This window comes from Botrytis cinerea, chromosome 2 (genome assembly GCF_000143535.2).
Source record: "Botrytis cinerea B05.10 chromosome 2, complete sequence".
Taxonomy (NCBI): Eukaryota; Fungi; Ascomycota; class Leotiomycetes; order Helotiales; family Sclerotiniaceae; genus Botrytis; species Botrytis cinerea.
In genome coordinates, this window is record NC_037311.1 from 1,536,288 (window position 1) to 1,547,993 (window position 11,706).

Consider the following 11,706-nt stretch of genomic DNA (forward strand, 5'->3'; position numbering starts at 1 on the left):
TGGATCCGTGCGCACATGCTTACTCATCCATGAAGACATGTACACTTGGTGGTATAATTTTTTGAAAACAACCTTGGCTGGGTAATCTTACTCAAAACCTTATTTCGAACCAAATCACCACCCACTTCAACAATATAGATTACATCCACTGAAACTGGACTATTCTCATCATTCATGGCGATGACAATCTCCTCAATATCTCCAGAACAGGGCGAGCCCAAGTATGGAAAGCTCAGTGTTACTTGATAACTCGCTATCTACATGCTCCGTACCTGTGTACCGCCATGCTCAATGTGTTAACGTTACATCATTCACCGACAGATGCCTTCAATGATTGATCCACAATTCCGGAGTTTATGACATGAATGGAATCTTGACTGCGTATCAATAATGCGAATTTCCCGGCCCCTCAGTTTACCCCGCGGCCACGGGACATGACACCCCCATCTATGTATCTTATTGATGATAAGGTGTCCAACATTTATACGCCATGAATTTCCCCTGATACGTATCACTGTTCATGACTGTCTCCAAAATGCGTCTTTCAAAAGTTGCTACATTGTTTTTCCTCGCCCGTTCGACTGCTCAGGCTCGATCTTATGTTAGCACTCTGTCACAAAATGCCCAAGGACTCTTCAATGAGTCTATGGACTATCTGGATAGGGCATACGACGAAAACGCTGGCTATCTTTATGAAACAAGCGGATCTGCTGCATTGAGACACGATACTAGAAGTTCAGCATGGTACGCCATCGGACTTTTGGCAAGGAACCAAGGCTCGGATGTATCCGAAGCCGAGAAGATAATCTCCAATGTTATTGACGGTCAATTCAAGGACCCTGAAGCGCAGTGGTGAGTTTAGCTGTATCCCGTGGCATGAGGTATCGACTGAAAACTCTAGGTATGGGGACTATCAGAAGGAACCAGAGGAACCGGAAGTGGGAAGCTCATATTATGCGCCGAGTATATACAATTCATGGGATCCAAACTGGCGTGGCTTCATAGGAACAGCCTTCATCGTTGGTCTTGAGGAGTTTGGTTCCCTCATCTCGTCAAATGTGACTAGTCTGATGCTAGAATCATTGTACAATTCGACCGTGGGCGACAGTTATCGTGTCGGTGGAGTAGACGGCGATAACCTGTATCCTGCTTACACTAATCCTGTAAGTGCATCGCCCAGCCTGTGATGCATACTCTGTATTAATCAACTACCAGTCAATAATGAGAGCTTTCGTTTCCGGATGGACCGGTCGTCGGTGGAACGACACTAATATGACAATTGCTGGCGAGAATTATGCTCAGCAAATTGTTGACTTGTTCGACCGGGCCAACACACTTTCGGAGTTCAACAGTGGTACTTACACTGGTGTATCTTTGTTCGCCATGAGTTTGTGGGCGAAGTATTTGCCCGAAGATTCTGTCATGAAACAAAGAGGTGCTTCGATGATCCAGTATACTTGGGAAGCAGTATCCAACCTGTGGCATCCTCAACTTCTGAATGTTGCTGGTCCTTGGGATCGTTCATACGGTTTTGATATGACGAAATATTTGAGCCTTCTGGCACTCCATATCTGGAACGCTGTAGGAAAGTCCAAGTCTTCAATCATCGACAAGCCTTATATTATGTCACACAATGCCGATTTTGCTTATGGTCCATTATTTGCAATATTGTCCGAGTTCCACAACAGTTTAATACCAGCAAATGTAACAGATGCCCTTGTAAACTTCAAAGGGGAGCACACATTTACTTCTTCAACCTATTCACCACCGTTCGACTACTATCCTCGCAATATTACAGCTTGGCTTGCAAACAACATCAGTATTGGCGCTGAAACATTCAATGAAAATGTTGTAGGTGGACCTGCTAAGAACCAAGGCACCTTCAACCCCGCTCTTATGCAGTGGAATACTGGCAATGGAATTGGCTGGCTCACGCTCTATGCAACAGAAATGCATGTTATTGCCGAAGCTGGTAATGGGTCGTTGAATTTGACGTATCCGGAAGGAAATGATACCTCAATTTTTACCTTTTTATTTTCGCCATTTGCCGCGAAGAGGACTATTTCAAGCATTGAAGATATACAAGGGTTGAGTTTGAATGTCTCTGGTACAGTTGACATGAATTATACCTTGTCTTACGCAGGAGAGTTTGGCGGCACAGATGCCACTATTAATGATTTTGAGTATTGGAATGTAACCTTTTCAATGCCAACCGGCTCGACCAAAGTACCCCATATTCTTCTTGAGGTTGACCTTTGGTAAGAAGGGTATTCGAACTGCGTATATATGTATATAGTTAGACTCAATAGTTCAAGATACGTTATATAATACTGGGTATTCTCAAACCTTGCTCATTATTGGGAATCATAGCATGCGGCCGGTGGGCTGAGGTCAAGTTAGTGCTTGCAAATATATGCGAGAGAGTTAAATCCAATGGGAAATTGCATGGGATACCATCATCCTTCGTCATCAGTTGATTGATTTGATGTCCTATAATGACCTTCCTATCTCTACCAGGATCGTTGAAATATCAGACCCCACGATCGAAATAATGACGCCGCCAAATCCACGGATACCAGGTCCAATAACCTGATTACTAAATCTAGTAAGCTGTTGACGTTTGAAAACATCTTAATGATGGAAATGGATGAATTGAAGTATGCCGATCTAGTTGGATTTATGGACTGAGCAATCGAGAGCTGAATGTCAGATTGCACTGCCTCCGGATTATCGCAAGCGTTCGAGACTTTCTTACCACTAATTAATAAGAAAGTGGCTGAGTTGCAAAAGTCGGCGTATCACCATGCAATTTGTGTTCAATGAATGAATGAGCTGTCAGCCTTTGCTGCATGTCGCTTTTCATCGTACTTAGCCGTGGTTGAAACTATTGGGTCAAGATTGCGCAAGTGTTCGTGGCGCTTACTTTCAATGAGCCGCTGATAGCGAATCATGATGTGTCTGGTGGGTGGCATGCAACTCTCGTTGCGCGCTCAGCTTTGGTATACATTGTAGGCACATCTTCTGTAAACCGAGCACAGTCTTCTTTCAATAACAGTAAAATATCCAAGAAGAAAAACTATCACTGCATCATTTCAGCCTCATGGAAGCTATCGGTGGCATCGCAAGCGTTACAGGGGTGGTAGGATTCATTGGGCAAATCGCAGGCGGCTGTAAGGTCGTCAAAGAAATTATCGGTGATATCAAAAACGCACCTAAAGACATCAGAAGGCTTGCGGAGTGTGTTAAAAGTATCGAAGAGAGCTCGAACGAGGTTCTACGCCAGCATGAACAACTAAAGACTCGTTATGGAATACAGGATATACCTGCGGCAGGAGCCCATATGCTTGAAGCCATCAAATCAGTTGAGAACAAACTTTCTTCGTCCGCTGAAATGTTTGCGAATTCAACTTCGGGCTCCAAGAATAAGTGGAAACAATTCTGGCATCGGTTGAAATATGCTGCAAATAAAGAAGAAATTGAGACATTGATGCAGTGGGTGGATAGAACCACACAACAAGTTACCCTAGTTCAACAAAATCTGTCAAGGTATGGCATTACCTTTCAAGCATTTCGTCTACTGACTGCTTCAGAATCATTCAACTTGAACAAACAGACTTCTTGAAGGAGATAAGTACCAACATTACAGCAGTTCCGCATGCCATTCATCATTCGAGAGATGCAATCATATCAGCGCAGCAAACGCAAACGGAGACACTTCGCTCGGAAATGCAGAAAAATCAAAGCCACTTAGTACAGCTTATGTCAACGACTATAGCTACCAAAGCATTGGAAGATGTTCGTGAGGATCTGTTACTGAGCTTAAGAGGAGCTATGGAGGAATGCATCGAAGCACAACGCTTAGATATTGGACCCCAAGTCCAGCTTCTTGTTGGCAAGTGCTTGCAACGCGATTTGCCAATACACTCAGCCAAAATTGCAGAAAACCAAGGGAATGATGTTTCAGCGTCTCTTTCGAGCTCAACTTCACGTCATGTAACTCACATATCTCATCATGCCCCTTCAATACCCAATAAGATGCAGAAGAGGAAAAACAGAAGGAGCCTAGTTTCATCAACATCCTACGGATACAATTTCTTCGGAATTGGAGTTTCCGTCACAGTTTCATCACATTCCAATTATCAATATCAATTCTCAAGATCACCATCGGGCTCATGTGATCTATCTTCGACTTCAGTATCTATCTTCCTCAAGATACCCTGGGCTAGAAGGGGCCTCGATTTACGATATGAGATGCCTAGCGTGCCTTATTCTCGCGAAAGTTTCATTTCCCTTAGACCGTATTACATACATCCAAAGGGCAGTGAATTTTATAAAGCAGTCTTGGAATTTGACATCGACAAAGCTCGAGACTTGATTGAACAAGGAAAAGCTTCCCCAATGGATGAAATTGAGGGACATGGCGATTTAACACGTTTAAATTCCTGGATTGAAATAATAGATGCTCAGTACGATTTAAATCTTAAATGGTTAAATTTTATTCTTGGATACCAAATCACTGATAGATATATCAAGACTCGCCATCTTCAACTCTACTTATTTCTAAGCACTATCAAAGGATATGGGGCGATTTATGAGGCTTTGTCTCTACTTTTAGAACTATCGCAGGATTACTTTCTCCAGAATCCGGATATGGCGTTTTCGCTATTGCATACGGATCGTCCGTCGCCAAAATACAGCGAGCGCATAATGTGCCTAAGGAATTATGAACAGTTGATTGACTGGAATTGTCATGAGTTCCCAAGCCATCCCGGTCTCTATATTGAAAACAGTCGTCAACTTTTTGAGAATCCTCAAGGTGATGGATTAGATGCCGCACTGAATAGAGGATGTCAATACTTTTTAGTCTGTGACGAGCAAGTGAATACAATATTTTTCGGAACTCGCAGATATACTTTACCTGGGATATCGATTCTAGAATTCATCAATTCCTACACTGGGTCCAGAAGTCGGGAAGAAATTGTTCACTGCTGTAGCAATCGGCTCAAAATACTACTTTTAAAAGGTCTTGACTTGAAGAAAAACGACCTGTTTGAAACGGGGACGAACCCCCCTCGTGGATATGGGGATGCTACATATTACTCTACGATCGACTGTGCAATTAAAATTGGAGCTTGGAAGTACCTCTTTGAAATGCTCATTCAGATAGGGTGGGACGAAAAAAAGATTCAAGAGTTATATGATGAAGAAATCTTCTTGGGAATTTATGATTTGATGGAAGGTTTACAATACCAGACGATGGAGAACGCACGGGAAGAATTCCTGCAGCAGCTGCTTGATGGTGACGATTACTCCTGCTTTGAAATTGAAACACTGCCGATGGAACTAGCTGCGTACTCATGGAATATTTCTCGGGCCATCACCCATGCTCGTTTTCAATACTCAGAGAAAGGTGGCATACCGGGGTCGTGGCCAGAAGAAGAGGTTGTCAAGGAATCGATTTCTGAGAAAGACCTTATTATGCCATGGTGCTTAAATTTCTATTCTCAGCCAGCACAGGGTCCAAAGTATTATACATGCATTCAATATGGAAAATATCACACAAAATGCCATGTTCCTCGAAAAGAGTGGCATTCATATTATGATTATGAGCAGCTCGTCGATATGATTGATGATGTGGTAGATGATATGGTCGATGATGTGGTAGACGATATGACAAGCGACGAGGATAGAGACTAGAGTTATTAGTTGAGAATAAGAGAAGCCTTTTTTCTTTCTAACTTGGAATTGTGTGTAACGAGGCCTAATCACACTCTGGTTCAACTGAATTTATAATCAGTTGGAAGCAGCCTCACCATTAGTGAATACTAATGCTTCGAACATAATTCATAAACCATGGGCTCAAGGATAATAGAAGTGTGAAATAGATTCTTAATTATTTTTACGGGATTGAGATATAATAGAGTCGTTAGAAACCATACTCTCACGTGGTTCTAGTAGCATTGGCATCTAATAAGTAATCTTACTCTCAAGCAATCAGCAAACAGCCCATTTCCACGCCTGGGGTCTAATTTTTAATTGGAATCATACTGAGTGGATTTACTTCTAAAAATAATTGTCATGCAAATTCCGACGCACCCTGTGGCAGTGTAAGAAACACGTGATTACAATTTGGTGAATTTACCAAGCTCAATCTCACTGCTTATTAGGTACCTAGCGTAGGATTACAACAACAAGAACAACAATAATAATAATAAATAGGTGGTCTCTTCTCTCAAATCTTCTCCAGTCTTGAATTTTTCTTATTTTAAGTGCTATTAGTACCCTTACGTTCCTTTATACAAAACATACCCAACCTCTGTGGTCTGGTATCTCTGATTACTCCATCATCCTCAACTGCAGCATTTCGCCATGCATCGCGCACTTCTGCTCCCAGAAATTGTTGCAACGATTCTAGAGACAAACAGCTCAAGCCCTGGCTTCCTACACACATGTCTCTTTATCTCCAAAACATTCTCAGAAGAAGCATGTAGAATTCTGTGGCACGCATGCGGAGCTTACTGCTTTGCTGAACATGGAACGCCTAATATTAGACATCTCGCTCAAATCGCCATTCGAGACACTGGGAGAGCGCAATACTATGCAGATTTTGTACATGTGCTTGGGTTTTCAGAAGAAGAAAAAGAGGAAGAGGAGGAGAACGAGGGTGATGATGAGACGTGTCTCGATGAAGCAAGGTGGCATAAGGAACTCGCTTCCTTGCAATTCCCTCAGTTACAAGAATTCAGCCTTCAAGAATCGAGTAACGCAACTGAATTGAATGCGGGAGAGTTTATTATGCACTACGCGCAACCGAACTTGGAGAGTTTCACGGTGTACCAAGGAAGCCGCATTTCCGATGCTCTGTTTGACAAACTAACAGAATCTTGCCCAAAACTGAAATCTCTCCATCTCAGTAAAATAAGCGCAAGTAATCTATCCAAAGATGGACTCATTCGATTTTTGAGTAGGGCGGATGCACTTACCGCCCTCGTCATTCAAAATGGAGTTCACGATAGTTGGTCCTACGAGGCATTTGAAGCCATAGCCAAGCTTCCGAATCTGACCTATATCGAAATTCCTGATATCCAAAACGATTGGGTCAACTCCGTTCATCGCGCAAACCCTTCTACTTTGTTGTTTCCAAAATTGGATGCCCACTTGAGTACCGGCATTTCTGAGCGCGATTTAGAATGCTTGGCTTACCATGTCCCCAAATTGGAGGATCTATCTATCACTTTACAAAATTTGCCCCCATCACTTAGTATCCTGGCATCTGCATCGAATTTCTCACTTCTCACAAACCTCAAAGTCGAATTTGGACCACGGAGTCGTATCAGCGGCAGCGATCTTCTACTTCTCGCACGGAAGTGCCCTTTACTATCTTCTATTTCGCTTGGAGAAGTTGACGATAGCGCGTTTTCTCCACCGGGCCCTGCATCCCGTCCTTCAATTACTGGTATTACTGATGATCTTATTGACGAGGTCGCTCAAGCATTGGGAGATAGTATTATCTCTTTGAGAATCATTTTTGACCGCTCAGATCTACTCACATGGAATTCTATTCTTTCTCTCGCTCATTATTGTCATAATCTAGGAGATTTGACAATATCCTGCAACTTTAACTGGCAAGAGACTATGAGTGGCACGTTCGAAAACACTTTTCCCGTCCTCGAAAACATTGATTTTATCTTCGATAGTATTTTAAGGGAATCGCAGGTTGTAAATTACGACGAAGAAATGATCCAGAGTTGTGCACAGAAAATGTTTGAATTAGCACCAAAACTATCGGTGTTCTGGATTGATGGTGCAAATGAGAGCGACAGCCGCTGGGAGTCGACTGTTCAAAAAACATTCTACGACAATTGGAGTCCTCCCGAGGTTACGGAGAATTGATCCCATGGCAGGTATCTGGAAAAGTCTCTCTGTGCAGAAAATCGTTGAGAATTGCAAAGAGCCCCTGCGGAGCGTTTATGTCTAGAGAGATATCTGACCAACCATCCGAAAGACTGGTGGTTAATAGTATGTGGCTAGATTGCGGAACCAGTGTGACTAATTGGCGATTTGACTAGTTCAGTGTTTGTAATGCTCGATACCGGAAATGTTATCCAGTCAAATCCAGAGAAGAAATCGCGAGAACTTGATATATCTGCGATCAGATCAAATGCTTATATAGAGTTGTTCAGAATATAGCTAGCAATATCAATATGAATAAAACTTCTGATATTTTATAATCCCTTGCTATTCTTCTGCAAAAACTTTCATGCCAGAGAGGCAATAGTGGGTGCACAGATTCATGAGAGAATGATAAATTTCGGTTTGCGGATAGCCTTTGAATCATATTTTCAAAGATTTTGAGAGCTTCTATAGATATTCATGATGTATATAGTAATCAGATTATGTGTGTTATTCTATATTTGAATCAAGCCCTATTTTTTCGCACGTTGAAGATTCCGACCTTGAAATTTTTACAGACAGGTGTCTGTGAGAACAGAGTCCCCCATGAATTCCCTTAACTTCGGTTTATCAATGAATCTCTCGATACTCACTTTTTAAGATAGTTAGGGAGTGAGACTACGCAAAATGCTGTGAAGTAGGTTTCTCAAGAACGAAAGACAGAAATCTGACCTTTGCCAGACTCATGGCGCAAACCCATAAGAATCTTTCAAATCCGAACCAAATGTGATATCCTAGCTTCTCACGGGCCTCGAACACTTCTGGAATCAATTTGTACCAATGATTCTACTTCATCCTCAGCAAGAAAAAGATATTAAGGGTGCAAACGAGCTCCTTTATGCATTGATAATATCGGTAAAAACAAACTTCTAGTAAACCCAAATCCAATCCAACCAGTATGCAATTTCTTTCCATCCAAGCGAAACAACCCTCCAATGCCAAAATTCTTCTCGCGAAGACACAACAGAAACAAAATCAAATAGAAAATCCCACAAACTTCATCCCCGACTTTAAAAGTCAATCAAAGCGTCGAAAATGACACATTGCTCCATTATCTAAGGAGTTTTTGCCTTCCAGGTGTTAAGCGATGTTTGGCAAACGGTGACGGCAGTCAAGTGACCTTGGTCAACAGTTCCTCCAAGTTGAGTGCATGCAGTATTAGCTGCCTTGCGGTTCGTGACGCATCTAATCACTAGTTAATCACCAAACCAGAGAAACCCTCGGAGATACATACGCTTGATAGCCATTGACACACTTAGTCTTGATCTGAGTTCTCTTCGTCTTATCCTTCGATTTAGTGAAATCGGTAAGCGAACTGGAGGGACAAGCAGTTTGTCCCTTGTGGGCGGCAGTGGTGGCGTCGGCCATCTTTTTCTTGAGATCGTTGTATTTCTTTGTGGCGGCGTCATCTTTGGCCTTGTCGCCTGTCATGACGGGTCTTGGCTCGTTGCATGTTTGGCCATCGCGACCGAAGAGCTGCGTAGGGTCTGATTCGATGGTGGAGATTTCAGCGGGGGTGGAAATCTCAGCGGGAGATGAGGTAGGAGCTGCGGAGACGATGGCGGGGAGGAAAAGGAGAAGCGCGGAAGCGACCATTGGAGAGAGCTTCATTTTGATTGTTGTTTGAGGAACGAAAGATAAACTTAAAGATAGTGTTTTTAATTGAGAGTAGTAGAGACTGAAGTGAAGAGAATGCTGTGTTTGAAGGTGTGGTATAGAAAAGATATCTGAGGATATTTATATTATCTTTTTGATGAGCAGGAACGTGGAAATTTCACAGCTTAACAATCAGGAACTTCACTTGGCTGCCAGTAGGACGTTCCTTCGTGAATATGCCTTAAAGCCAAGAAAAAAGGACGCAGGTAGGTAACTAAGCATAAAATCCGAGTGTTACATTGCTTTCTCAAAAGAAATGAATCTGACTGATCCTCTGAAGAATGCCCCGCATAGCCACCAAGCCGAAACGATTACTTGCGGTACTTTTTGGGGGTTTCAAAAGATTAGATGCTAGGTATCTGCAGAGCTTCCTAGCCTTATAGTAATGAATAGATACAAATAAATTATCAACGACCATGAATATTAGCAAGGGAGAACTCGGTGAAAAATATTGACAGAAATTTCCCCCACCCAGATTCTCACATTACTTGACAAGCCTGATATAACTGAATTAATGGAATTTTTTCAGATACTGGTGCAGAGGCTCAAAGTCAGAACAGATGGAATGGCTTCGACTCCAGGTGTGAATCTTGCTGTCGGATTAGAAACAGATTAGTCGAAAACATTCCTACGACAACTTTGCGCAACAGTTTTGGCTCCGCATGACAGCGGGTCTCCTCGGCCGAGTAGATGGCATGGTAGGAGATGATCCCGATCCTATTTCAAAAATCGTTCTGTATTTCAAGATCAAATCAATCAATTGATGTCTTGTACTGCGGTCAATATCAAGTGAGACATGTATGTTATCGAATCCATTCGGAGCTATGCATGAATGAAATATCCATACATGTGAGCTCCTGCCCCCTTGCAGAAAGACTCCAAAGTGTCTGCCGGATTCCGACATCAGATTGATGCAATAAATCCTATGTAAGAATTTAAATCTCAGAAGACCGAAACTTCACGTGTGCCCGTCATACCATCTGATTTCGTTGGGTGTACAATTACAGGCTTACCGGTGATGTAACGTTTATGCGAAACGACCCCATAAATACGATGAGCTTATATAAATAGCCCTATAACACAGTCAGCCCGAGCCTCAACGCTGAATAATAAGGATCCGAAGGATTTTCTTAGAATGAAAGGAGGAATAAACGAAAAACAGAGTTTATTTTAAGGTTAAAGGTTTGAAACAATTTGCCGGTCGGAGTTAGGTCATCAATGAGGTTCTAATTTGTATATTGAGAATGTAAGCGGCATTCAAAACACGTACTTTTCCAATCATGAAAAACAATAGAAAGATTTCTAATTGAGAGTTTCGTTGAAAATACTAGGACTCGTTATTCTATTGTTATTTTCCCCCAAAGAGATACTCGAAGTTATTTGAGCTAAAATCGTAGTGTGTGTCGAGTGAACATTGTGTCGTCAACGCCTCGCCTCTTGTCAATCAGTAATCGGAGAATTATGTGGGTAGTACTTGATACCATACATTCATGTCAATAGGAGAAAATGTGTCAAAGGCTCTACAGAAAATAAATGACATTAACCTAAGGAAGGTCATCAAGTGAGTAGTTCAATACTCGAGTATGCACAACTAGTGAATGTATGCTACTTAACTTTTCCCTGCAGAGTAAGATTTTGTCCCACTTACTGCCTCCAACATTTCTATTACAATTTTCTCGATGTGCTCTGCATTAATGAAATGGTCATGGCATGGACATTCAATGAATCGTGTAGATATATGTATAAATTGGTGACTTGGGTATCACGCTGTCTCTTTGTTTGGTGGAGGCTCGAAGAATTACTTAGCTGTAACCCGTTACCACTCAAGCATGACCAAGGAAAAATTTTCTTGTTGCATTCAGTGACTTTCATACTCGATGACCGAAAATTCATCTATGCATACTAAAGTATGTTTTGTTCGTATATGACTGCATCAAATTGTTCTCAAATACGAGCAACTCTGCGCGAAAAAATCTCACCTGTACTCTCATTACCATTTTCCAATGTGTGTATACGTCCGCGAAGCTCTTCAATTCCATTGCTGTCTGTTGTTAGTCCATAGAACTTCGCTAGATTGATATTGATATTTGGGAGCAA

General features: G+C 42.0%; 4 protein-coding genes across 4 annotated transcripts; 3 read left to right on the plus strand and 1 right to left on the minus strand.

The window, feature by feature from the left end:
- Nucleotides 1-79: 79 nt before the first annotated feature.
- BCIN_02g04320 (hypothetical protein) lies at nt 80-2,629 on the plus strand. The gene is made up of 3 exons (XM_024691306.1): nt 80-852; nt 902-1,163; nt 1,216-2,629. The coding sequence occupies exons 1-3, from the start codon at nt 521-523 to the stop codon at nt 2,260-2,262; spliced, it is 1,641 nt and encodes a 546-aa protein (XP_024547076.1). The 5' UTR covers nt 80-520; the 3' UTR covers nt 2,263-2,629.
- Nucleotides 2,630-2,981: 352 nt separating this feature from the next.
- BCIN_02g04330 (hypothetical protein) lies at nt 2,982-6,009 on the plus strand. The gene is made up of 2 exons (XM_001552841.2): nt 2,982-3,546; nt 3,591-6,009. The coding sequence occupies exons 1-2, from the start codon at nt 3,101-3,103 to the stop codon at nt 5,695-5,697; spliced, it is 2,553 nt and encodes an 850-aa protein (XP_001552891.2). The 5' UTR covers nt 2,982-3,100; the 3' UTR covers nt 5,698-6,009.
- A 185-nt stretch (nt 6,010-6,194) lies between these two features.
- BCIN_02g04340 (hypothetical protein) lies at nt 6,195-8,202 on the plus strand. The gene has a single exon (XM_024691307.1). The coding sequence runs from the start codon at nt 6,370-6,372 to the stop codon at nt 7,891-7,893; it is 1,524 nt and encodes a 507-aa protein (XP_024547077.1). The 5' UTR covers nt 6,195-6,369; the 3' UTR covers nt 7,894-8,202.
- A 563-nt stretch (nt 8,203-8,765) lies between these two features.
- BCIN_02g04350 (hypothetical protein) lies at nt 8,766-9,763 on the minus strand. Its single transcript, XM_001552843.2, has 2 exons — nt 9,188-9,763; nt 8,766-9,138 (listed from the first exon to the last, which is right to left on the minus strand). Exons 1-2 carry the CDS (start codon nt 9,562-9,564, stop codon nt 9,009-9,011), a joined length of 507 nt encoding a protein of 168 aa, XP_001552893.1. The 5' UTR covers nt 9,565-9,763; the 3' UTR covers nt 8,766-9,008.
- Nucleotides 9,764-11,706: the final 1,943 nt, after the last annotated feature.